Source organism: Ambystoma mexicanum, chromosome 5p, assembly GCF_040938575.1.
Source record: "Ambystoma mexicanum isolate Mex_15411 chromosome 5p, UKY_AmexF1_1, whole genome shotgun sequence".
Lineage (NCBI taxonomy): Eukaryota > Metazoa > Chordata > Amphibia > Caudata > Ambystomatidae > Ambystoma > Ambystoma mexicanum.
The window spans coordinates 1,369,022,225-1,369,048,807 of NC_090930.1; the positions used below are offsets into that span (position 1 = coordinate 1,369,022,225).

Here is a 26,583-nt window from a genome sequence, read left to right on the forward strand (position 1 = left end):
AGTTCATGGCCTTATGGGTGGGTAGCTGGAGTCAGCGGCCATTCAGGGTTCCACATACTGTAACATTTAGTGTGTAGCAATTTTCGAGCCAATTAATTAATCTCTATAGGGTCTTCTATAAGGGAACTACCACTCAGCAGCCTATCCAGGATGAAGATAGGTTTTTGGAGAAGGGCCAGGGGAATGATGCTTGTGTGACGTCACTTGCTATGAAAACTGGTCTGCGAGCCAGAGTTTGTTGAGCTGTGCTTGGAATCGCCTCTGCGCACTTGATCCCTGTGGTTTGTTGGTTGTAATAAACACAGTTGAACTTGCCACTTGTCTAGACTTACTTATGTCCATGAACTCCTAGCAACCACCCCTGCTTGCCTGGGAATTATCCCTGACAGCACATACTGAACTGCAATAAACAAAGGGAAGGTCACAGAGCTCCAGGGTCCCTCGGGGGATAATTTTGAGTGCTTAGAGTAGAACATAAATAATGACAGAACAAAATGGCTGGGCTCACTTATTAAGTGCTACAAAACACGTATTCACCACAGGGTGGTATCTATAGCTGCAGCAGTTGTATACTTGTGGTGAGCCCCATGTGTCTTGTTACATTACATTTCTGTATTGAGCAGCTGTGTCGTTGACAGGTTCTGTGGTTGCATCAACCATTGTGGATATCCCATTCTTCTGCAGTGCAGAGCAGAAGAAAACCTCATGAATGTGTTGGCATACAACATTATTTCAGGAGGGTCGTCCGCTTGTGGATGTATTCATAGGGATATATGATTATAGGAAGTGTGTCTACACACAGTCACTCTTTCTTTCCTATGTAAATTCTTTCTGTGGGCCTCATCACGACTTGGGCGGTAACGCCGGTGCTATTAGCGCCGGCGCTATCTGCCCTACCGCCGAACTCCCCGGCACTAATAGCACCGGATCACGAGTTCGGCGGTAATGTTAATCCCCATTCCCCATTGAGCCCATTCGGGAATGCCCCATTCCCCATTGGGCTCAATGGGGAAATTTCGCGCTAATACCGCCGGCAGATTTCCCGCCGGCGGTATGAGCGCGAATTTTCAGTGGATTTCCCCCCAGCTCGAAGTCCTGATTTGGCGGACCCTTAAATACAGCGGTAATAGCGCTACCGCCGGATTTAAGGGTTACCGCCAGAGTCGTGATGAGGCCTTGTGTATGGTCTTAAAATGCGAATTTCCGCCTTTCTATTTTGCTATAATTCTCTGTATTTTGAATGTTCTGGTTATATGTTGAAGAATTGATAGAAAGATGTGAAGACTAACGTGACTACTTCAACTTTGATTAGGACTGTGATATTTGTGGTAATTTCCAGTCTGATGGATGCATAGACTTAGATTAGTGAAGTGTATACGCTCTAAGCCTTCTGCAAAGCACTAAGTCATACAAGCCTACAAAAACCTATTAACGATAAGATATTTCTCCAAATGTGTTAAGGAAAAATGTAAGACATGATCTCAATATTTGTTCCATTATCGCTCTATGTTTCCACCAACTGTTACATTAAACCAACACATTTTCCAAGCTGATAAAATGCATTCCATCACAGAAGGCTTTGGTCATGGATTGCGTTAACAAATATAGATTGTGGCTTACATCATTTAAGAGGGTTTCCAGGTTGCAAGTCTGCAGGTTGAGTGATTGAATTAGATCTGCTTGTGTGCCATTCAGATTTATCAGCATCTGGTCGTAATTGTCTTGTGTTATATTTCCTTCCGGCAAATCAAAGGCATTTGTCAAATCAAGGATATTTCTGTAAATAACAAATTATATTAGGTTATTATTCATGTTTGGGCTCCCAAGTGAAGCAGAACTGTTAGGAAAATCAAAGTATTAGCAGTGTTTTGACCGGATGTTATTAAAAGTTCTCACAGGGCATCAATAAAGCTCTGTAGTGACAGGTTAGGTGAATCAAGATAACTGGCTCTCTTTTTTTCTTGGACCGAGCACCTTTGTAATGTCTCTAGTCATATAACCGACCGGGGCACCTTATGTTATACACATCTCATCATTTCATAGTTTCCCCACAAGACAGTAGTTCATATTTAGCATTTAACAGCAGACTTTCTAGCGTTTGCTCATAAATAAAACCTGTGTAGATTCTGAGCAGGAGATAACCTATAGCTTCCATTAAAAAAATGTCTTTTTGTATTACCAAACACAAGGTACAGCTTCTCGTGTGAAAACATATTTTAAAAAAAAGCACAGGGTTTTGCGGAGATTTTACTATAATTAGTGTAACTCTATTTTGTGGATCCATGATTTCAAGAATGCAAATGTCTCTCATTCGCACAGCTATAAAACAACTGAAAAGAAACGATTTATGGATAAGACTGATTACATGTTGCAATGTGCGACCGTAAATATGTACATGGTGAACATAAGAAAGAATAAAACACACTTTATTTTTATGGTGTGTAAAAGGGTACGTGGTAGGTGGTGGTAGGTTTGGGAAAATAAAAATGTTGCTTGTTCCATTAGATTAATACCATTTTGCAGTATGTCAGAGTGATCAGGCGTGATTATTTGTATAACACAACTGTGGTACTGTATCGCCTCATGGCATTAATCATTGTCCCAGAAGAAGAGAGACAATCTGTATAGTGAGCATCAGATGTTGAAAGGATGTGTTATATCTTTTTTTTTTTACTTTGGTTTTATTAGCATTTATATAAAACAATAACAGTGACCTCCGGAACAGGTCTGTTACACTTCATACATTTTCAAATAACCATTGAGCATGTCCATCCCCCACCCCCGCACTCCCCTCCTAACCCGGTCCCCCCCAACTGGGGTTTCCTTCAACTTGAACCATTGGAACTTGACGGTAGGCATTATGTTATACCACTAACACTTTCAAAGAGAACTTATTTGCGGGTGCTCGAGATCTAGCCCATAAATGACTCTCGTAGTGTTCTATATTTTCTCCATTTTGTGCCGGATAGTGGATCTCCCCTCCTCATTCCTCCCCGCCTGACTCTCCTCTCCCTTCCACTTCTCGGTGTCCCACCTCCCCGCTTCAGGTCCGTCAACATATCAATATCTCAATGCACTTCCCATCCCCATGATTGTCTCACCCCATCCCAGTTTGATTGAAAGGTGCCCGAGTCATCGCTGACCATTTCAGTCATTTGTCCATGAGGAACATGCTCTTCAGCTTCCTTTGCCAGTCCTCTTTAGACTGGGCCACCGGGCTCTTCCATTTCTGCGCGACAGGGCCTCCCTCCCCGCCCTCGACATCATTTCCCACATTCTTGAGTATCTGTACATGTCTGAGTCCCTCGGGGGCAGGCCTAGTAAGATCGTCAATGGATCTTGTGGGTGTACGTCCCCTTTGACCTCTGCAATCCAACCCCTCATATGCTCCCAGTACTTTTGAACCTGCGGACAGTGCCATCAGATGGGTTCCCTCCTTCCCACCTGGCCACATCCTCTCTGACATTTCGACTAGACCCCTGGGAACATCTTTGATAGCTTTAGTGGGTCCCTGTGCCATCCTTGTAGGATTTGTAGGTTGTGCTCCATGTCTACTGTAAATAAATTCCCATGGAAGGCTATTTTGAAAACCTTGTCCCATGCCTCATCTGAGAGGACCTCCCCCGCCAGGCCATTCCAGTAGCAACGGAACCCTCTCTTCTCCGTTAGATTGTTGGCATTCAATATCTTGTACATTGTAGACACCACCCCCTTCCTTGAGTTAGCAGAGTCTAACATTTTCTCGAAGGGAGTCAGAGATCTCCTGAGTTTCATCCCCCAAGTCTGTTCCCCTGGGATGCCCTTCAGCCTGAGATATTCGAAAATAGATATCGTCCCCTGGCCCAGAACCTCTTCCATTTCCCCATATGACAAAAAATCTCCCTCTCTGAACAATTGGCCCGCCCTTTCCATACCATTGTCAGACCAGGCCTGCGCATTCTTGAATCCCCTGCTTCCCAACCTGAATATGGGACCCACAACGAGGTTAAAGGGGACGGCCATGTTGTCAGGTGGCTGGTTTGTGCCCACTCCTTCCAGATCGACCAGAGAACTCCTAGTGTTGGGTCATTCTTTAACCTGTTCGGAATTGACTTTCACAGAGACCAAAGGAGGTCCCGGACCTTAAGTGGATGAGCATCCATGTCCTCCAGGTAGGTCCAATAAGTACCCTTGCCCTCTTTCATGTATTCTAGGAGTACCCTTAACTGGGCTGCGCAAAAGTAAAGACAGATGTCCGGCAGACCAAAACCCCCTTCTTCCCTCGGAAGGGTGAGAATGGTCCTCCTAGTCCTTGGGGTCTTACCTTGCCAGATGAATGTTTGAACTGATTTCTGGAGAAAAGTCTGGTTGGGGACACACGTGAAGTGATAGAGTAGTCTTGGTAAGACGTTCATTTTCACCGCTGTCATATGTCCGTACCATGACAGAATCATATTACCCCACCGCCTCATGTCCATCTTCATCTCCGTCATTATAGGGTCGTAGTTGGCTGGGGCCAGTTGGGAAAGGTCCCTATGCCAAAATATCATCTGCAAACAGTGGAAGTTTGAATTCCACTTCACCCCGTATAATTCCCTTGATATCCGGTGGGTCCTAACCGCTATAGCGAGGGGTTCCATTGTAAGGACATATATTAGGGGGGAAGAGGACACCCCTCTCTCGTACCCCGCGAGAGGGAGAATGAAGACGAAGGCTCTCCATTCACCTGGACCCATGCTGTTGGGGCCCTATACAACGCGGCTATCCATTTTCTAAGTCGTTCCCCGAACCCCATTCTTTGGAGGAGTCGTGCCATGTACCTCCACTCAACCCTATCGAAAGCTTTTTCTGAGTCTATCGAAAGTAAGCTTGCGTCAAGGTTTGATTCTTGCAGATAATTGGTCAGGTCTATTGTTTTTCAGATATTATCTGAGCCCTGGCGTCCCTCTATAAAACCCATCTGGTCCCCATGAACCAGTGTTGGCATAATCCCCTCCATCCTCTTGCCAATTACCTTTGCCAGGATCTTGACATCCATATTAAGCAACTATATCAGTCTACAGGAGGAGCATTCCGTCTGGTCTTTTCCCTCTTTGGGTAAAACAACTATAATTGCACCCATCATTTTTTCAGGCAGGATTTCCCCCTCGAGAACCATATTAAACAACTACACCAGGTGAGGGGCTAAGGTGGAGCGGAACATCTTGTAAAATTTCACCGTAAACCCATCTTCCCCTGGTGACGTTCCTCCCTTCATCCCCTTGATTACTCTCACTATCCCTTCTTCTGATATAGGGGCCTCCATGTCATCAGCCACTCTGCACTGGCTCCCAGTGGCTGCAAGGATTAGGTTCAACACCCTTTGCATTGTTCACAAGGCCTTCTGGGGCCTGGGCCCTCAATACCTTCAACTCTCTCTTCCTAAATATCTTCCTACTCGAGCTCTTCGCTCAGCCGCCTCCAACTCCCTTAGGGTCAGTTGCTTCTCCAAGCAACAGGTTGGTGGTAGATCTCTTTCTTCAGCTGGGGCCTCCCTCTGGAATAGCCTCCCTGCATCCCTGAAACTTGAGGCGAACCATGTCCGGTTCCGGAAGCACCTCACAGCCTTTCTCTTTGCTTCTGCTTCTTCCCCTCCTCTCCCCTGCTGACCTCCTGGCTGTAACTGAAACTACACTGGTTACCTGGCCACCCTCTGATCTCGGGCCCAGGTCCCTCTCCCACCAGTCACACACACCTGCACTGCCTTCCTGGCTACCCTCGCACTTGGGGAATGTGTTTGTATCCCCACAGTCCCACTACTAGCACTTGACACCAGATGTCTGCACTTACCCTTGCACTTGCCACCTGCTGGCCGTACTTCACTTATTGGTTATTTATTCTATTATCCCATGCACGGCACTGTCCCCGCACCTTTGCCCCCAGAACTTTCTCCCTTCCCATGCACTTGCGCGATCTGAATAACACCTGGCCTAGTAGCATCGTTGTCTGTCTTCCCCATGTTCCCCCTCCCTTGCCTCGTCGCACCCTGAAACACTTGTGTATGGGCATGTTATAAATGCGTTATAAATGCCTTATATCACATCATATCATATATAATATCATATCACATCATATCATATCATTTCATATTGTTATACAGGACAAGATGCATCTCCAGACACTGTTCCTACTCATAAATATTTATAAACCCCCCAATATGTATTATAATAATATGATATAAGCGAAGGTGACTGACACTCTAGATCACTGGTACGATCTAGGGTGGATTTTAACGAACATATATTCGGGCAAGAAGGTGTTTTCCCTAAAGTAGACGGTATTAAAGAACTCGCACCATAAAAAAATTGATGAGACCCATGCGGGGAAAAAAGTAAGGAACTTGGTAACTGGAGATGTATAACTCAATGTGCTTAAAGTTAAAAGGGAAAACAAAAGACACAATTGAGAATACATGGACTAATGGAATGACTGCCACTTGTGTATGTACTATGTGTTTGTTAATCAAGAAATGTGGCCATGTTGTGGCCCCTTGACCTTGCTCCAGACTAATCTTAGTGACCATTTGGTATTAACACGGGGTTATACCATAGAAGTGAGAAGCGTCCCAGTACCCAGGAGGTTTTGTGTGGGGTGGTGGTAAACAACCAGGGGAATCGTATTTGTTGGACAGACACAACTATTGAGACTAAATACTCATTTTCAGGAGGACCTCTCCTTATTTGTGAATGGCATGAATGTATATCATTGGGACCTGAACAAAGCATTATTAATAACCTTTGGTAGGCTACATTTGCATGCTATGAGTAAAGGGAGAAATAGGCCATTGCATAGTGCCTTTGATGTGGAACTTTTTTTTTTTAAAAGAGTGCACTAAGAAAAGAGAGAGCTAAAGCCAAGAAGCAGGAGGAAGACTTGACCAAATCAGTGTGTCTGGCCCACTTACAGAATTTGGACACTAAATTTAAAAACTGGGTTAGACTACATATAAACTCCCTCTCCAGTGCAAATTGGATAAACATGTTTGACACACAAACGATGCAAAAACATTTTGATCTTTTTGTGGGACTTTTCTGGCAGGGAAAATAGTAGTTGAAGCTGGGAGAGTTATACCATGATTTTAAAAAAGAAGAGGCCATATCACCACCAGGTCTAAAGAGAGGGTGTAAACGTACTGGCTTTGAAGCTGCAGACATCGAAGCAGTAATTAAAAGGCTAAAAACATCCAGGGCACCTGGCCTGGATGCTGTGCCAAATGTAGTGTACAAATCCAACGCCCTGTACTGGGCAGAGATCCTGGCTCAATAGTTTGAAAATCATGGCGCGGGCGGTCATCCCAGATAGCTGGCATGAATCTATCCTAGTCCCCGTATACAAAAAGGGTGGAGAAACTAAACTTACTACTTATAGGCTCCTTGCAATGCTGGACACGAGTGCAAAGATCTTTGCCACACTGCTATTTAAAAAATTGACTAAATGGGCAGAAGAGATGGGACACTCGCATAAATGCCAGACAGGCTTCCGAAAATCTCGTATCGCAATACATAATAACTGTGTCCTGCAGTATATGATTGAGGATACTAAACATCATGGAGAGAAACTGTATGTGTGCTATGTGGCTTTTACAAAGGCATTTGACACTGTGTCATGTCCAAAACACTGGAATAAGCTCAAGATGTGGGGCCTAGACCCTACCTTATTGCAATATGTAAAGGCTCTGTACAGCGATACAGTGGTTTCATTACGCCTATCACAAGAGCAGAACTTAACGTGCCAGGTTCCAACTAATGTGGGTCTAAAGCAAGGGTGCACGTTGGCACCCCTATTATGCAACAGACTTCGATTTGTATTTGTCTGATGTGAGAAATGCTCCCCCCCCCGGATAGACAATGATCCAATTCCATGCTTATGCACAAAGATGATATAATACTGATGGATCACACGTCTATTGGACTTCAGCGTAGTCTTGATGCACTGAGTCACTAGGCTAGGGAGAACAATCTGCTAATTAATTCCTCAAAAACGAAAATCATGGTGTTCGGAAAAAGAAGTAAAAGGCCAGACTCCTTTAGATGGAAGCTCAATGGCATGAAGCTTGAAGTCAGTGATCCCTATATTTACTTGGGGATCCCGATCAACGTGGCAGCAAAGGTCTCATATTATGGGGATTATGTTATTCCCCACATTTTAAAGAAATGGTACCTACTAAAACGGTACATCACTAGTGTGGGTGGAAATAATATAGAAGGTGCTATAAAAATATACCAAAGTAGCTTCGTCCCGGCCCTGCTGTACGGAATGGAATTGCTCTCGGCCAGATATCAAACTTTCTTGGATAAACTGGAAGGGAACATTCTTAAATCAATGCTAAATGTACCTAATGACACCCCGCTAGAGGCAGTACGATGTGAGATGGGCCTCTGTCTGCTTAAGGCACATTGGTTATTGAAGCGTTGTAAGCTGTACTGCTCTCTTGTGATCAGAACAAAAGAAGATAACACGATAATGGGGCTAGTGTCCAAAAGACTACAAGTAGAACCATTTAATTCCTTTTTGAGTTGTTTACACAAGGAGGCATGGGATCATTGTGATAACATAAATGTTCCCTTAAAGGAGATACTAGAAATACCTGACTATGAGAGACAGTTAAAGAAGAAGACCTGGGCATGGGACAGGGCTGAGTGGATGCAAAAACTCTCTTAGAAAAGACATTACACAGAATATACTCACCAGGGCTTTGTAGTGGGTAGACATGCCTCCTACCTGTTGAATCTGTGTAATAAGAAAATGAGGGAATACATCACCTACCTTCGTCTAAATATCCTACCCACATATGAATATACAGGTAGCTGGATATGTGTCCCATACGAAGACCAGAATGCTGTTGAATCCGCTCGACATATAATGACGCAATGTCCCAAACTACAGTCTCAGTACAAAAAAGCCTACGCCTCCATGGTAACAGAGATGGGTAACATAGAGGGAAATCAATTTTGGAGCACCCTAATTGGTGCCACCTCTTTGACCATAACTGACGCACAATATTTTGTATGGATCGAGTTGGTAAAACTGCTCTTGCACAGACTTTTAGAGAGGAAATGAATGGCTCTTTAAGTCCAGTGCTATAAGCTAAGATGCCTCCAATGGTTAGGGAGATTGAATATGATATTTTAAGTTATTGTAAATGCCAGTCTCCAGGATGAAATTTGATTATTAGGTGGGTTATAAAGATGAAATGTATGTACTTGATGTGTAGATTTTAATAACCCTTTTTTATTATTATTACTATATTGATGGATCATCAAATTAATTTCCTAAATGTTTTCTTGTATTAAAATGTGTGCTTAAGGTTTTATCTTGTAACCAAATGCACAATAATAAAAAAGAACAATATTGCTGCCACACACATTAGTGATCACTCAATGCTTGAGGCACAATTTGAGGTTGTTCTGTGGAATTAAGATATTGGGGAGCATGGTCCTAAAGATGTAATAATAAACACAGCAGGTAACAGGATATCATGGAATTCTGACACTGCCTCTCATTCCCTTGTGAATCTATTGACTTTATCCTCCCATGACTGGAAATACACTTTCACGGTGGATGAATTTGATGCATTTGTGAATGAGTCTAGTCTGATAAGGAAGAAACAGGGTGGGACAGTGTAAAGACTGGTAGGGGGTGTCTGTACTTCCGCTCTCTATATGGTAGAGGAGAGGCACAGCAGACCCCAGCCAAGATTCTCTATTACGGTAGCAATGGACGAGCAATCAAGGCCTAGCTTCTCAGGAGGTGATGCGGGCTGGTTCTTAAGTACAGTGTAGTCCCCGAACCCCCACAAAGGAATATCCACACACTGTATTACTGAAAACACATTCTTTATATAATTAATATTCAAAGGTATGTACACAATCACAATAACGCACTTTGTACTTGGAAGTCAATAATGATAAATATATACACGTCTAGAGTGGTACCACGAATGTTATCAAATCTCATTGAAGTGCATCAACTGTACGGTTAAAATGTCACACAGATCAATAACGAGTAAACCAGCAATAGAGATAGGCAGGAACGTAAGATGGTTGAAACAATAGGCAGAATGCTGACCCCTACCACTAGGCACAGTTCTGTGTGAAGATCCCCCCGCCTGGGCAACCTGTAAATAAAGATATGTAGCACAAGCCCAATCCATATATTGTCCGATAGTCTTACTTCTTCCTATTAAGGTTTTACCCCCCCCAATGTACCTGGTAAAGTAGAGTTTCCGACGATGCACCGACCGATCCTTCTTGAGTGCCTCCCTTTCAGGCGGGAGCCATGGATCGTCGAGAGGTGTCGGGGAACTTGGCGTTCAGTGTCGGGGAATCGACTGCCCTTCTTGAGTGCCCTCCCTTTAAGGCGGGAGTCACGGGTCATTGAACGTCCGACGGTGAACATGGTGAACTACGACAAGGAAGTGGCAGCTTCGTTCCCAGCGGTGCTCATTGACGACAGAGCGTTGGCGTCCTGCAAGGAAGAGGCGTGCGGGGCACCTCGGTGACGATAGTTCTGGACCGCAAAGAGATGATGAAGAACTGTGGCCCAGCAAGGGCGTCGAGTCATCGGCGTCTCTGCAGTCTGTAGGTGGTGGGAAACCCACCGGTGGATGCTCCTCGGCGCGTCGACAGTTGGGCCTTCTCCAGCGGGAGACAAGCGGATGCCGATGCAGACGAGAGCGTCCGATGATCAGTTGAAGTTCTTAGGCAAACGGGAGCACGGCGGCTCCGGTCGGCGACGGCGGTCGTCGACAGTGGCGGACAACAGTCCGAGTGCTTCTCCTTGGAGTTCCGCAGCAGTCCCTGTATCGGGTCGGCAGCCTATCGAAGGTCTGTCTACCAGGGAGCGTTGGCAAAGATCAGCTGTGCACGATGGTCCCTCGTAGCTCGGGAAGAGGCCGCCTTAACAGGTCCTCTCTGGGTCAGTCCTTGGAGGCACAGCAGCTTTCAGATTGTGAAGGAGAGCAACAGCACTTCTTCTCGTCCAGCAGGCCTTCAAGGTCAAGCGTCAGTTAATCCAGTTACTTGTCGTAGTGGACTTCAGCTTCTGAACACGATTCCTAGCAGTGAGAGGTCCCCAGATATACTGTTGATCTCCCATTCATTCCGCTGGGTCACACTCAAGCATCCAATCACGACTACGGGCATTCATGCAGGTAGGTAGCCAATCAGGCACACGAGGTATTCAGGCCATTCACTTCTCTCCAGACACTCACAACAAGTTATGTGTACTGGGACAAGTACCAAGTCATTCAACACTCCAAGCTGCATTCATACCGGTTTCGGGCAGGGTTGTCTCAGTCATTGTGTCAACCACCAGATACTAGACACCCACAACACAGAATGCATATTCGTCACACATTCTATTCACCCAGGTCCCACCCACAGGAGGTACCCACAACATACATCACCGGGAAGGCTCCAGCTAGTCTGACTGGGCCTTCACAACAACACCATATATGGCACTTCCATCCAACAGCCAGTCAGGGGGAAGGGACAGAGTCAGGGCTTCCCAGGACTTTGGGAAAACAAGGTAATGGGTAATAGAAAGCAAGAGGCCACCGGGGCCATCTTGTTTTCCATCAGGAATTGACTGATCCCAATGGCAGGGCCAGGGTATCCCAAAATGCAGGATACTCCGCGCACCTGTCAAATTCAGCATGGAGCTGCCACCAGCCCATACCCTGCTCTGTGGGCCACCCACAGGTGCCCAAAAACATACACTAGGGGCACAGGGTTGTACCCCCACCCATGGGTGCCATAAGGGTATCCCACGGGTCCGTTCACCAAAAGAAAGAGAGCTGCACCGCCAGGAGTCCCACATGAACTCCTGCGCGGAAAACACAACAGAACACACGATGAAAAGCAGTAAAGGACAAGGATACGGAGGCCCTGTCCCTCCGATGCATTTCCAACATCACAGACAGCTATACTTAAAAAACATACATGTCTACAGCGTGGAGGTAGCCGGTAGGAAAAGGGACATGAGAAGGGCTAGTAGTCAGACAAGGAATAGTGTTGGTTTATTAATCACGGTGAGGGGGGCCATGATCGTGGGGACTCGGCAGACCTACAGGAACTGGCTCTGAAACAGTCAAGCTAGAAGGAGTCAGGAAGATGCTGAAGCTATGTTGTCCATTCTGCGCAGTAAAAATGTGCAACGTTTAACGTCAGTTGTGAGAATGTACTTGAAGTAATTAAGATCAATACTTCTCATGTACCTGGGCCAAATAAGCTATCAAACATTTTGTTTTCTGTTCAAGAATGTGGTGCAAACTGAATCCTTCCCTGGCTCCTGGGCATCGGCGCACCTTGTGCCCATATACAAAAAAGGAGCGAGATCTGACCCATAATCTATAGACCGATCACCATTTTGAATGCCAACAGCAAGGACTTTGCTACCATCTTATTAACGCACCTTGAGCTGTGGGAAAATGACATTGGAAGAATTGATAAATGGCAGATTGGGTTCAGGAGACATATGGGCACTTTGTTGAACTGTCTCATGCTGAAATGCATACAACATGTTGCCTGGGCAGGGAAATACGACTCAGGGTACATTGCATCCATTGACCGTATGGCTGCCTTTGATGGTGTGGATTGCAATCTTTTGTGGTACAAACTTAGTATGTGGGGAATTCAAACTGGTCTCTTGAAGAAGATAATTGGTCTATATGCAAATTCTAATATCCAAGTCCGATTGAATCATACTGGTCTACTTTCTCGCCAAATTCAGACTTTTTCGGGAGATCAGGCAGGGATGTGTTTTAGCATCCTGCCTGTTTAATGTATATATGGCAGACATAGGCAACTATTTAAAGTCTGCAGCCTTTATAACGGCCAAACTGCACAATATGAGACCGGTCTGGATGGCTTACACCAATGATATCTTAATTTTTCATTGCACTCCTGTAGGACTCCAATGTCTGATTGATAGTTTCTCTGTCTTCATAGACAAACACTCCCTTATGATCAACCCCACCAACAGAAATTATGCAGTGCTCTAAGCGCAATAAAGCCTGATTTGCATATGGTCGTTTCCCTTCTGCAATGGCTTGGCAGGTGAAGAAAGATGGTCTGGAGGGTTTCCCAGAACCACGCCAGATGTAAAGATTCATTCTAAACCTTTCTGCCATCACCTCTCTGTTTTTGTGGTGTTTTAATAAGTTAATCACTCTTTTTTTTAGAGAAAGATTTATTTTTTGTTAATGACACAAATGCTTTACATAATAATACAAATATCATAGGATGGGTTTCATCTAATGGCTGGTTGGCTCAAATTAGGAAGTGTTACTTTGCACTGCTGTGGAAGTTTGATATAGTGATGGTAAATTGCGCAGAGGGAAATTGTTCATGCTGGTGGTAAATTAGACTGAGTAGCACTCATGTTTGTTTTTTTTCAACATGTAATTTTAAGTTGCTCCACACAGCTCCTAATGTATATTTTTCTAGAAATGCAAACCGAGTTGTCAAACTCGGCAGAAAACATACATCATATCACTCAGCCAAATGCTATAACTGCTTTCCCCCTATATTTTTATTTGATTGCTTGTTCTCCATGGAGCCGGAATAGCGGTTTCAACCAAGAATGAGGTTGTCACATGTCCCGAGGTTTAGGCACAGTGTCGCTACGTGTTTTTGATTCCCTGAAGTTTTTAGAAGATCTAAACGTTAGTTTCATATAAATAAATTATTAGTACCATTTCTTCCTTTGACTTATAAAATGAATCCCCATCATAACTATTCATAACTATAAAATATGTAAGGCTTTCTGAGTCCTACTTTTAAATAAACATCAGCTTGTGTGATTCGTATTTTTCAACTTACTTGTCAAAACAGTCATCATATCTGGCTGTAGCACGAAAACCAATAATCGCGTAGATTACAGTTGCTGCATAAATTGATGTGCAGCCATTTATTATAGAGATGGTAACAGCATCTTTCTCGCAGTTGTTACTGTAAACACATAAAATTACTTATTAGACTTTACTATTCAGAAGTAATACTAAACATATAATTATCTTAACGTCAACCTGCAGCATTTCAATATCACTCACTATTCATGTTGCTTATGTTGCCCTTAACTTTGAATCTTTAAATATTTCAAACGATCATCTAAATCAATAGACTAAATAGATGTACAATCCCGTTTTCTACACGACACCATTAATGCCTCGGCATATGATAACCTATTCAGTGAGAAACACTTTGCTAAAGGGACGTTATGGTTATGTCGGCATTATAAAACCCAATTAAGGTTGCAGAAAAATCTTTGAAAAGAGTTGCTATATTTGTAGAAAAAGAACAAAACTCCAACATTTTGCCAATTTTACCTAAAGACCATAACTGGTCACTGCAGATCAGCCATGACCACATAGACAACATTAACAATTATGTCATCAATGAAATCACTTACATCATCACAAATGGTGTCATGTATGACATCATTTATTTCACAGATGATATCAACAATTTGTACAGTCTCCAACAAAAAGTAGCCATAACCAAACAATGCATATTTATCTTTGTGTCAAGTGTCCTGCAAGATGTGTTTAGTGGGCATGATCTCTATATGTTATCTGGACACATATTCACTTTTAACATTGGAAGATGTTACATATCACAGCTGTTTCTATGTTGTACAATCTCATTATGTTTACACTTTACCACATGGCATGCCTTTCTGCCATGCAATTACTTTAAAGGCACTGTGAAGAATCTGATGGAATTCTCCCCAGAAACCTGGTCTGGGAACCTCCTCATGTGACCAGGAAAAGGCAAGCACTCTTTTATCCGGATCCTGGGGATGGTGTACTGCGGGAGGATCATGTGGCGGTGGGATCAGACTAGGAAGACTGGAAGGAACCCCTTTTTAACTTTCCCATAAGCGCTCCCTTCTGATGGCTTTTTGCCAATTTAAAGAAGTAGGAAAACATAATTTCACCAAAGTGAACTACATGTTCCAGAATCCTAGAGGGACTGAGATGAAGAAGAGGTCTGAAGAGGCATGTAGAAATAAAGGACATGCAAGTAGGCCTAACACAGCCTTTGCCAGAGTCAGGAAACTAACATTAAGGGGCAGCACCTGAAATCATTTGCCCCACCTGAGAGGCATACAAGGCTGTAGCAGGAAGGGGAAGGAGGAAAGAGCTGGTGAAGGAGCTGGATCAGGAGTTGGAAGGCTGGCAGTAGTAGCAGAAGGAGAAGAGCATGAGGCTGGCAGTTAATGAGGAAGTGGGATCACTTAAGGGATGCCAGGACAACAGAAGAGCAGATTTCACCTGCATGTTCTGAGTTGCTCCTGTGACCACAAACCCTGCCTTGTCATGGCTGCACTCACAGAGACGTGCCAAGATTGAAGGTCTTCTCAGGAGCGCCTAGTGGCTGTAATTGCAGAGCCGTGATTATGCTGCAAGGCCCATGTGCAGACGCAAGCAAAGTGACAGAGGAGTGAAGGAGACTCCCCATGGTCGAGGCCGGACTGAAGACACCCATGCTGCAGAGGGGTGTGGGTCCCAAAAGTGCCTAAAGCAGTAGAAGAAGGAAGAGAAGTCGGGAAGTGGAAGCAGCCTATAACCACGTTGTTCCCTGAGCCGGTGAGTTAAGCTCTGTGTTCAGGTTCACTTAAAAACACTTGCCGGTAACTGTTACCAGCTCAATTATAACTGGCGGAATTAAAGGAGCACATAGAAGTTGTTAATTGCTTTGAAAAGTCTAAATAACAATGGAAATGTTGTAAAATACAAGAAGAAAAGATCCTGGACTCTGTGCCCGATTTTATGAATACACGTTTTAATGATTAGCCCTTAAGTTAATGACACGTGTTTCGGCCTTCCTCGGCCTTTCTCAAATCAGGGCTGTTGTATATCACAAAGTAATACACAATAAATGAAAAAGAAAGTGCCCCTCCTCAATGGGGGTCACTTAATGTCAAGTGTGTAGGTCCTTCTCTCATGTACTTGAGTTATTGGTGAGGTACCTTGATCAAAGATTTAATAATGCTCCTGTCATCTGCATTAGCTTGCTCCGGGTATCTTAGATACCCGGAGTATAGATACTCCGGAGCATTATTAAATCTTTGTTCAAGGTACCTCACCAATAACTCAAGTACATGAGAGAAGGACCTACACACTTGACATTAAATGACCCCCATTGGGGAGGGGCACTTTCTTTTTCATTTTTAAAGTCCTTACAGTTCTTTAAAGTTGAAAATCTTCATCAAAGAGTGGTTGCATGTACCTAAATCTGTTTCTCTTGTGAAGCTTGAACCTTGTAACATACAGAACAAATATTCTATAAAAGTAGAAGTTGCTGAAGTAAAGTAGTAACATAGAAGTAAAGAGAAGAGCAAGCATTGCCCAAGGCAGTAGGCAAAGCTTTTCTATAGTGAAACCAGCCCTATTAAACTTAACCACCTGCATACTGAAGTTGTTAACGCTGTTAAAGGTCCAGTGTCCTCTCAGTGTGACAAGGATATCCAAAGCTGGAAGAGTGGCAATACAGCTTCAGGGTAACTACTGGAACCAATAGGTGTGAATAAAGCTGGGGAAGGGAGTTGGGTGCCTGTAAGAAAATTAAGTCAACAAATCTGTAATGCTGAGACTGTTGAAGTTGAAAGAGAAGCAGTCTAGAAGCATAGGCAGATTATATTAACTGCAGTAAGACAGACAGAAGAGGCAAAGTGGCTACCCTTTTCTGATAACATAGAAAAGAAGAGTGCCTTGCCTACCTGTGGAGGTCAAAGAGTCTTGGCTTTAAATAGCCTAATATTCATAGAGTACCAAGTTGAAGCAGAACTATTATAACTGTGGCTTGTCTATCATATTGACAGTGAATGTTGTAGTAAAGGTAGGTGAAGCAGTGACATACTGTGGAGCAAAGGAGTCTGCCTTCACAGTTACAGTAGTCGAAGGGAGTTGTCCAGAGGAGAGCAACACCCTAAGAAGCATCCTGACAAATTATACCAAAGACATTAGAGAGGATATAAATACATGGACAGTTGTTAAAGCAGAAGTGGTCCTTTTATTTTTGAACCTTGGCAATACCATCCTGGAAAGAGGAAATCCAGGATTACAATTGGTGCTGTTTTTTGTTGTTGCTGAACTGGAAGGGAGGTTTTCAAGAGAAAGGTAATGAACTGTTAACAGTGGATTTTGTTTTGGGGGAACTTTTCTTTTTTTTGGAACTCTCAAGAACTGATTCATGACTTTACCTTTCTTTGTGAACACTTGGAGGGATTGACTTTGGACAATCCTGGGAAAGGGATCCACCCAGGACAGGTCCTCTAAGTCAATGGTTGTTTGCTAATCACTTATTTATGTTGCTTAAGGTTTATTTTGAATGTTTTATTTGTTTAGTTTGAGGGCCAGTTTTGAGTATGCTAGGAGAAATCTCCTTAGAAATTAGACTAGGCAGGGCACTCCCTGGTAGAGTATGTTAAGAAAGGGTTTATTTGCATTTTTTATTATTAAAACGCTGTCTAACACTGAGAAAACTACAAGCATGTCTACCTCTCATTAGTGACCCCTCACAGCAGTCTCCAAGGACTATATGGAAGTATCAACACTCCGGGAATGCTAATTGAACAATGTCCTTTGTGCCGAATGTAGTACATATATACTGCATTTTGAAAACATTTTCCACATAAAACCATGTAACTTTGTGTTATTAGTTTTGCCTACACATATTTCTTCATTGTACCATATACAGATAATAACCTATGGTGTCTTACATGCAATAACTGTTTTACAGAGCAATAGTGATGTTCTACACATAATTTAGTAATATACTTTTAAACTATTAATTACTAAGTGTGTAACACCTGCAATGTTATTTTTGGTGTCATCACGGGTGGCTGTTGTGTGCCGTGCAGCACAGTGACCAAGTTATGGTTTCTTTAAGAATCATCACTGCTGAATATTTTTCCCCCTTTTGCGCTGCAACCATAACAACTCTTTAATAACGTTGTTTCACTGATTTTTTATTTTTTGTATAATGCCAACTTAACAAATACATATCTTTAGTCAATGTTGTTCTGTGTACACACACACACACACACACACACACACAGCTATTTCACAAATTACACTCTTTTGTCTCTTAAATTGCACCTGTTTCCCTTTCTACGTATGGTGTAACGTAAGTCAAAACGATTATATTCACTTAGTCAAACTGTGATTTCAGGTGGAACTCACAGCAGGTGCAAAATAAGGCAAAAATTCCACATAATTTACCAAGATTTTACAGTTACGCCACAAAAAGACACAGAAACCTAAATCTTCTAAAGAATTTTTTTATCACACAAGGTATCACTAGTCTATTTGATTCCATCCATGCCAACCATATTCACAATAAATATGTCACTTTCTCATTTGACATCCCAGACCTCCGCTATCTTGCAGTTGTTACTTGTACCACATGCTGCCAACTGTAATGAATTACCCTGAAGTTACATCTTGGGGAGTGTGTCTCAGCTGCACTCAGCCACCCTGACATGGCCTCAAATCCTACACACACCTACTGACACTTCTGACAAGTTCTGCCCCATAACTGTGGGCGCAGAATATCTGTAATGATACAGTGGAAAATCCACCAGAAGATGGCAGCAATTCTGCCATGACATGGTGCAAGATCCACCACCACTACACCAAAACATATTTTTTACACCCAAGAAATACATTACCATGGACAATTAAAATTGTTCAGGGTTGGTGTCCATCTCTGAATCACAATACAAACATGACATACCATGTTTAACATGACATGGCAATGCACATGATGTTGGAAAACATAAGAAGCAAAACTCTTCAGCTACTTGTAGCTGACTGCGCACACATCACTCTTGACCAGGTTTGTGACACATATAACAATCAGGGACTCAAGCAAACTCATCTACACAATTCAAGTAATTCCTGCATTCAAGCTGACAAAGAAGTAGAGACAAGAAGAAATAAGGCACACAACTTCACCCATCTCTGTAACATTAACACATTCAGCTTGTTGTAGAAATGTTCATTTAAACATCCTCCCTTCCTGGCCCCTTCATCTGAGATCGCACGATGGCCAGTGATTAGGCTCCACATAATCTCTAAAAGAGGAATTAGAACTTTGCTGAGGAGGAGGTAAAGGTCCTAGCAAAGTGTGTCCTATGAAACCACCAAACGCTGCACAATCTACCAGGCCTCCTCCCAACTACCCAGAAGAGGGCCACACTCCTTTCCATTGGTATGGCCTAGAAGCACTGGCGTAAACAAATGCCAGTGGGGTACAATACAACGATAAAGAGTGCTTGTTTACAGCACCCAGGCCAATCAAAAGACTTTGAACTATGGCCAGCAGAATATTGGCTGGACCTTTGGATGGATATAACTGGGAGTGGGTAATGCACCATGAATTGTGGAAAATCAAACTGCCCAACAATGTCTCTCAATACCAGATCTCTGCCCTGGGGATGACCCCTGATCTGTGATTTAGTCTTGGTTCAAACTGGGAGCTATGGCATTTACAGCCCCCACTGCTGCAATGTTTGAGCAAATTAAGTGAAGGTCAGATAGTATTGGTTGAAAATAGAGTGTGTTGGGAAAGTGAAGGAGCAAGATATAGTTTGGTAGAGAGGATGTTGTTTTGAGGGAAGGATTGATGTGCAGAAATAGTAGCTTCCCCAGAGCCAGATGTGCATTCACTATTTATACAAGTACTAAACAGTGTAATGTTTTCTGGCCAGCTACTGTGAGGAGGATGGAAAAAGTAAATGTTGGATTTCTGAATAGGTGCCCAAAGTTAGTGCCACATAGATTCCATGATTTGGAGGAGTTAGAAGAAGCAATACAACCTGTAACAGATCTGACAGAGAGTTTGCAGGTGTTGGAGACAGTATTTAACAAAGAGAAAGAATCTTTTAAAGTGGCCAATCGAACAGCCATGATATGTGTTGCTGAGGATGTTTTGTGTGCAGTAAATCAGGAAGCCTCTGAACAGCCTTACACAGTATGTCTCACAGAATTTTCTCTTATATTGACTGTGGTAATCTGGTGTTGGACAAGGTGATCTCGCCATTCAGGAGTTGTGGTAATACAAAACAAACCCTCCAGCACGCCTCCTCTTCGGTCGGCTCCTAACCTCAGGCCCCTCCTTTGCCCTGCTAGAGGTACAGCAGGAAACTGTGATGTTACAGAAAGAGCTGGGAGAATTGTTTGAAACACATGAAGATGATTGTATATACAGCAAAAAGTAATATGGTAGTGGTACAAATGAATCGCAGGAGTGGACCATAGGTAAATAGGGTGTAGAACACAATTTCCTGTGCAAAAGAAAAACAGGTGAATTGGGAATTGGTGCAGGGATATAAGGAGTTCGGTTAGATTAGTTGTGCAGTAAGAGCAAAAGAGGGGTGTGTCCACACTGATAACCCCGAGGAGCTGGGAACAGGATTCATGAATAACACCATAAAGGCATGAGATGACAATGAACACATATGAGGGTAAATGATGATATGGGAGGAGTCTGGGAATATAGTTGAATGTCTGAAGTGCCATTTGTTTTCATATAATATCTGAGTGTTTATTAGTTTTCAGTGGACATTGGACAGTAAAATCACCACTTACGAGCAATGCTTGTCTGGAGCGTGCCTTAAAACAGACAAGCGCTGTCGTACTGCTGAAGCATCACTTTTGAGTGCTCTCGGTGGCACTGGTTGAAGGCCACCTGAGCTTCCATCTTGGATCATGGTGGCACAGACCAGTTAGGATAATGGGGCCTTATGCTTGGATGGAAGGGCATCAGGGGACGGTGGACCCACACCCCTCACCTGAGGAGGGCAATGCCGGATATCATCAGGCCAGACCGACTGACGTCGAAGCAGAGCACTACAGGAATGACCAAGGAGGGGTGTTCTTATGTCATCATGACAGGAGAGGACAAATGGATGTGATTCTTATTGTACTTGGCCAGACTGTGGAGGCAATATAAGGGGAAGGCGAATTGGGGCGGTTTGGGTTAGATTTGGGTGATGGGCTAGTAGGGTTCTGTTTGTTTGTGTGATTTGCAAACCAGTAATAAAGGATGTCTTGTTTTGTCCATTTCCAATTCGACTCCTGATTCCTCTTTGTTTTGATTCACTTTGATAGGTCCAACGTCCCTTGTCAGAGTCTGAGCCACTACTTGAATCCCCCTCTCTGCTTGCATATTTTCAATCTCAATCATAATGACTGCAAGGACATTTCCTATGTCTACTGAATAGGGTGTCCTCCCTTTTCTCTCTTCCCCATTGATCTTTTGGGTTATGGGTCTGAGGAAAAATCTGGGTATTGGAGATTCAGGGCCTCATTACGAGTATGGAGGTAGCCATACCCTTAATAAAGGCATGGCTGCTTCCATACCGGGTTCCAGTACTGGGTTCCTCCAATTAGGACTTACCGGGCTATTCCAACCATGGAGGACCCGGTAAGTCCTCATTGGAAAAACCCATCCCCATTCCCATTTGAGCCCCCATAGGGTGTCTTTACTGGGTCCCGCAAGGGAACCTCGTAATAGGGCATCCCATAATGAAGGGTGCCGGTCCCGTACCGGCATCATTCATTACGGGAGCACCATGGCCGTAATGAGGCCTGCAGTCTCTGGAATGAGAGAAAGTCTTCCTTATTCTGTGAAACATATGTTTGTGAACTTTAGCAGCTGATTCTGAACTTAATCTAGCACTGTTATCCATTTTAATGATCATTTGTTACTCACTTTGTACTAGCTGTTCCCTAGATTCATTTAGACAGGCCTGCCTAGTTTTGAATGCTCTTGTTTTGGAGGCCAGTATGTTTTCTGTGTTTCGTACCTCATTCTGCAAGGAATATTTTTCTTTCTGACAAGCATTTATCACTTCCACCAACTACTGGTCAATGAACTGCCTGCTAACTATCTCTTTCTTCAAGTGTTCAATCTGTGACACTGTATCATCAAGATCTTTTATTAGTTTTTCTGACTTTTCTCTCAAACTCACATTTTCTTCTTTTCTTTTCAGTAGCTCTTGTGAAGTCACCCTACTCTGATCACCCTGTGTCAGTTGTAAGGTGGTGCTGTGTATTTCCTGAATAGTCACATATTTTTCCTTCGCTAACCGTGTCCTTTGCTGTTTTATTATTTTTTTGTATTTGTTTGTTACAAATCAACATCATTTATGATGAGCTGTGCAGCTGTTTCCTGAGTTGTGTTTTTATGTTCGCAATATAACCTAATAAACCATTTGTACAGGCGGATTGAACACGTAATTTAATGTTTAACTTTTCATGTGTGTGTACACGCTGACTTTCAACGTCATTAATATTGAAATGGTCTCTCTCTAAACAATGTTTGGCTTCTCTGGAAACTTTCAATAATTGATCTGGTATTGCCTCAAAGAGACTCTGTTGCTTTTGTAATAACATTTGATTAGATCTAGGGATTAATTTAACTGCTTAGTTTCCTGCCTTCGTTGGTCACTAACTTGCTGCATGAATATTTATTCTGCTGATGTCTTCTGAGAAGTTGTGTGATTTGGTGAAAATAATTCACATTTTTAGCCAATGTGTCCTCCACCAGCTTGAGGTGGAAGAGGAGATGGGTAATCAAATTCACAAGCAAATGCCTCTGCTCCTTAGAGATAGAGTTAATATATAATTTCTGCAATGTTTTAATCTAGTGGCCATTCTTCTTCTCAAATATCTGTTCCTACTTTCTCAAAACTTTCCTTCATTTTGTCTTTCCATGACTCAGGATCCTGCCTCATTGCCCATGCAGGAAATGTCTAGTTAAAACTTGGTCAAAAGGCACCTTTAAATTGGCCCTGACATCCTGTGACGTCATGGCTGTTTGTATATTTGATCAGACATCTTTACCAATATATACTTGAATTATATTTCTCACTTCAAAAATCCAATATTTTTCCAAACCACAAATCCACTAAATATAAATCACATGGTGATATTCTTTTCATTTCTATTTGTATACCAAAAACAACCTTATACTCAAATGAGACTTTGCAACAGGGAACATCCAAGCAAATTGTGCTCTCCTCGATGCACAACAAAGGCAACACTCTAGACCTAGTCTTTACATCATCCCTCCATATCGCCTGCATAGACTCTATCCCACTCGATTGGTCTAACCATGACACTATGCCCCTGTTGATCACCCACTCGACCACTTCCTCGACGCACCTCACCTCACCTCACCCACTTAGCTACATCACTCATCACCATCATCATCTGGTCCATCGTTAGCATGTCACACACAGACCCCACTCAACAAACCAGACCACATACCAGTCTATCAGTGCCCTCTTCTAACCACCCATTACAGCCAGCACACCACGAAGTCCATTGACCACACCATCCTCCACCCTAGGTTCTGTAGACTCAGAGCTTGCACTAAATTACACGTTACTCACCGTTGTACACCTCCTACTACTAACCTCAGAAACAGCAGACTGAGCTCTCGCACCTCCATCATTCACACACATCACATACCCCCTCACACACTGCTCCATACCCAGATGCCCCCTGCACACCTACATTACCCTCTCACTATGTCACCCTCCAGCCCCAATACCACCATCCATGCCCAACAACCTCTCACACCACCACACACAGAATTGAGCTGTGCACTAATCAATGCCCAGTCCCTCCCAGCATACGCTCTAGAGATCAACAACCTCATCACTACCCTTAAACTTGACCTACTAGCAATCTCAGAAACTTGGTTGCATGAAGCATCAGGCCCATCCTTATCCCTCGCCCTCCCCCAAGGATACGCTATCCTGAGACAGGATCGCAAAATAACCAAAGGGGGAGGTGTAGCCCTCATCTTCAAGGACACCCTATCCATCAGACCCTGCAGCCAACATTGGGAAAACAACGCTGACCTCCTCTCTGCTAAACTCTCCCTTTCCCCCAACTACACCATAAATATTCTCATCACCTATAGGCCACCTGACTCACCACCAGGCTATCAAAAGCACCTCCTCCAAATCTTAGGGAATAACCTAAAAAACTCCATAAAAACTATCCTACTTGGCGACCTCAACCTAGGCCTACTTGACCCCAATGATAAATCTGCCGCCTCCCTAGCTAAAGAACACACCCACATGGAGTTTGCACATAAAATCACGGCACCCACTCATTGCAAAGGTCGAACACTAGATTGGATCGCAAACCACAACTGTGAGTCTTCCATCACCAACATCTCAGCCCTCGCATGGACAGACCACTACCTCATTCAATTCACCATTCCCACCATTCACAATTAAAAAAATACCTTTGCACGCCCCACCAGCCAAAAGTCAGAAGCACTAAACAACTGACCAAAACCAACCTTGAACCACTCCTCAATATCCCTGAACTTAAACCCCCTTTTAACAACGACCCTATCTCACTGGCCAACATCTATGCCAGAGTGCTCAACCAAGCTATCAAATCCATAGCACCCCTGGAAGACAAAAAAGAGAAAAAATCCATGCACTCTAACTCCTGGTTCACGGGAGATCTTGCCACCTTACGCACCAAGAAGCGGCAAGCTCTAGCCAAATGGCAATCCTCGCCTAACCAATCATCCCTAAATGAATTTAAAGAGATCTCATCCACATACAAAAAAGCCATTTTCCTAGCTAAATCAGAATCCTTCAATCAAAGAATCTCCAAAGCTAACTCTAAATACAGAGAAATGTTGTCTATTTTCAAAGATATTACATCCCCCGCTACCACTCCGGATGTAATCACCAAAGACAAAGCATGGTGCTCCAGCATTCAGGGCGCCCTCATCAATAAAGTTAAAATTCTCCAAGAAAAAATATCTACTCAACGCAAATCTCTTCCCAACCAGGACATCCCTGCTCCTCCACCCTCCCTAAACCTCACTCTCAAACCCCCCTCTTCACCTTAAGAGACGTGACTGAGACTGAAGTTACTAATATTCTCAAACATCTCAAACCCTTCACGTGCAAAGGGGACATATGTCCGCCTACCATCATCAAAGAATGCACAGACTCTCTCGCCCCTATCATCACAGCATTCATACATGCTTCCTTCTCCTCTGGAGTCATACCACAAAGCCTAAAAGAAGCTTGGGTTCGCCCACTCATAAAGAAACCATCCCTGGACCCCACCTACCCCAACAACTACCGCCCCATCACTACTGTACCCTTCCTCCTAAAAAGCTTGGATAAAGCCGCCCACATACAAATCCAACAATACTTGGAAACGTATAGCATCCTAGGCAGAAGATAATCAGGCTTCTGCAAAGGCCATGGCACATAAACTGCCCTCTTAGATCTTAAGAACCAAATTACCAAAATAATGGACACAGCCAAATCTGCACCCCTGCTACTCTTGGATCTCTCCACCGCGTTTGATCTTGTTCACCATGATATCCTCACCTCCCACCTCTCCAACGCTGCCCAGTTTTCTGACAATGCTACATCATGGATATCCTCCTTCCTTGAAGGAAGGGCCATGAAGGTCTACTATGACCAGGCCAACGCAGATCCAACCACCATCAACTGTGGAGTTCCCCAAGGATCATGCACTGCCCACAACCTATACAACCTGTTCACCAAACCTCTGTTTGACCTGTTGGATGCGCTCGGCATAGCCTATACTAACTATGCCGATGACACACAAGTGCTCCTCCCCCTTACTGGAGATTATGACCATGATGCAAAAGCTCTCCTCTAGATTTATACCATTATTCAAACCTGGATGGCAATCAACAGCCTTTGTCTAAACGGGAACAAAACTGAGTCATCATACTGGTCCCCAAGGAAACCCTTGCCAAACTTCACACCAAATACACTTATTTCACCATAGACCACACACAGATATCAGTCTCCACATCCGTGAAGACTCTTGGAGTCTACTTAGGCTCTACACTGTCAATGACAAAACAGGTCAGCGCCATCACCTCAGCCTCTGCACACACCACCAAACTTATAAATGCCACAAAACCCTTTTTTACCACTCAAAAATGCCTGTCCATAGCCAGAGCCACAATATGAGCTAGACTAGACTACTGCAACGCCCTTCTGGCAGGCACCTCCACAAAAAACATCAATAGGCTCCAAATAACACAAAACAATGCACTCCGCGCAGCCCTACACATCCCCAAACATGACCACATATCCCAGGCCAGATGCGAAGCTCACTGGCTCTCAGTCAAGGAAAGGATCGACTTCAAAATCCTCACCATTACACACAAATGTGTCAATCTCACCGCCCCCTCGTACCTCTCAGAAACTATTTCCAAAAACATCTCAGCCAGCCCCACAAGAAGCCACCATGCAAACAAATTCTGTGTACCTTCCATAAAGAGAGCCAAGGCCGGCAGCATTGGATTCCCTCACATGGCACCGAAGCTCTGGAGTGCCCTCCCAAATGAACTCAGAGCAGAGCCCTCCCTACTTGCCTTTCGCAAATCCCTCAAAACCACACTATTCATATAGCCTCCTCTCCCTGTCGCGCATGCCCTTCACCATAGTAACTCATCCAGTTACTATACGTACTGTCAAAGTAACATATCCTCCTAATTTAATATGCACCACTGTGCTTTATGT

At 43.7% G+C, this 26,583-nt stretch overlaps 1 protein-coding gene across 2 annotated transcripts in view; it reads right to left on the bottom strand.

The window, feature by feature from the left end:
- Positions 1-26,583, bottom strand: part of SLC6A19 (solute carrier family 6 member 19) — a 791,726-nt gene that overhangs the window by 459,398 nt on the left and 305,745 nt on the right. For both annotated transcript variants that reach the window (XM_069613782.1, XM_069613781.1), the window contains exons 7-8: positions 13,842-13,970; positions 1,621-1,777 (exon numbers count right to left, since the gene is read on the bottom strand). In XM_069613782.1, the coding sequence (XP_069469883.1) occupies positions 1,621-1,777; positions 13,842-13,970 (286 nt within the window). The remainder of the gene's footprint in view (positions 1-1,620; positions 1,778-13,841; positions 13,971-26,583) is intronic.